The sequence below is a fragment of the Cyprinodon variegatus genome, unplaced genomic scaffold (assembly GCF_000732505.1).
Source record: "Cyprinodon variegatus isolate N-32 unplaced genomic scaffold, C_variegatus-1.0 Scaffold1901, whole genome shotgun sequence".
Lineage (NCBI taxonomy): Eukaryota > Metazoa > Chordata > Actinopteri > Cyprinodontiformes > Cyprinodontidae > Cyprinodon > Cyprinodon variegatus.
Window position 1 is genome coordinate 56,829 of NW_015152354.1, and position 1,455 is coordinate 58,283.

Here is a 1,455-nt window from a genome sequence, read left to right on the forward strand (position 1 = left end):
CTGCCTTGTATTGCCTAATGGTGAACCCCCCCCAGCATCTGATGAAAGTCAGGATCTAAAGTTTGTCTTTAAGTTCGTTTGTTTCAGAATATTAATATTATTTATAAATGATGTTTTTTTATTTCCTCAGACTCGACAGACAGACCTTTAAATCACTTCAGCCTCCCAGACGTTAGCAACACCACCACACTGTTGCTTAGCAACGACGCCTCCACCCTTTATGTGGGAGCCCGGAATGCCATCCTCTCATTGGATGTGAGCCAGAGTGATGTCATCCAGCTGAATAAGCAGGTGAGCTGAGCCGTCCAGGTGAGGCTGTGAGCTTCCTGCAGCCGTTGACCCGGTGCTCTTGGTTCTGGTGTTCAGGTGACCTGGAGTCCGTCTGAGGCTGAGATGGAGAGCTGCGCAGGCAAAGGGAAGAACCGGCAGGTAACCATGGATCCATCAACTCCATTTACAACCAGAATCCTGCTGCAGAATTTCACTTTATTTGAAACATTGAGAGGATTTTTTCTTTTTTTTAAAAAGTTGATTTTAAGACAAATGAACAAAGAGTTTTTAGGTGAAGATTTTGCTTTTCACTCTGTTAATCAGATGGTTTAGATCAATCAAAGCCCATTTTAACGCATTAGCATCATTCTAAAAACAGAACCATTAAGTCTTTTTTTTTATTTGCATCTTAGTGCAAAGATCCATGTCTTCAAAATGACCTTTGACCTGGAACAGCTGTTACAGATACAGTCTGATTATTATTAGCAGGGTCATTTAAGAGCTTTCATCAATAGAAAATAATCTGAACACACAGAAGTTCAAAGATTCAAACTGATCTAAAAAACAACAGCCGCTCAGTGACATGAGAGGAATTATTAAAACATTAACGTTTATTTTATCAATCCTTACTACAAGCATTCATTAAACAAAACTTCTAATGGACAAAGGAGGCTTCAAAACCAGCTAGAAAATTCAGCTCTAAATAATTGAATCAGGTTTAACTTTAAAGCTCATCCTGTTTGGATGCATAACTGCACTGTAATAGATCAAAATCTAGATAAGTCATTTTTTTCTGAAAGTAAGAACATTTGTTCTTGGATTGAAGAGATAAAAGAGACATTTTGCAAATGGAATAAGACAATTTACATTTAAACTAATAAAAACAACTGCATTGTCTTATTTCAAGTGCATATTATCTAATTATCTTTTTTTGGGGGAGTAAAAATCATTCCATTGGCAAACTATCTCATTTACCTGCTCAAATTGGTAAATGAGATGGTTTCCCAGAGGCTGTTGATCATCAAACATTAATACAAAAACTTGAGAAAAATGGTTTTGGAGGAGTTCCGCTGAACTCGGTCAAATTCTCCATCGAGGGGAAATCTCATCTAGAAGACAGTAAATCACTTGTGGTGTTCCTCAGGGATCAATTTTGGGCCCTAAAGTGTTTTTATTATATATAAA

The 1,455-nt window shown here is 37.4% G+C and overlaps 1 protein-coding gene across 1 annotated transcript in view; it reads left to right on the forward strand.

The window, feature by feature from the left end:
- The window catches only part of LOC107104825 (semaphorin-4B-like), a 23,846-nt gene that overhangs the window by 9,001 nt on the left and 13,390 nt on the right, over positions 1-1,455 (forward strand). Inside the window, exons 2-3 of the mRNA XM_015404935.1 lie at positions 131-291; positions 367-429. Coding sequence (XP_015260421.1) covers positions 131-291; positions 367-429 — 224 coding nt within the window. The remainder of the gene's footprint in view (positions 1-130; positions 292-366; positions 430-1,455) is intronic.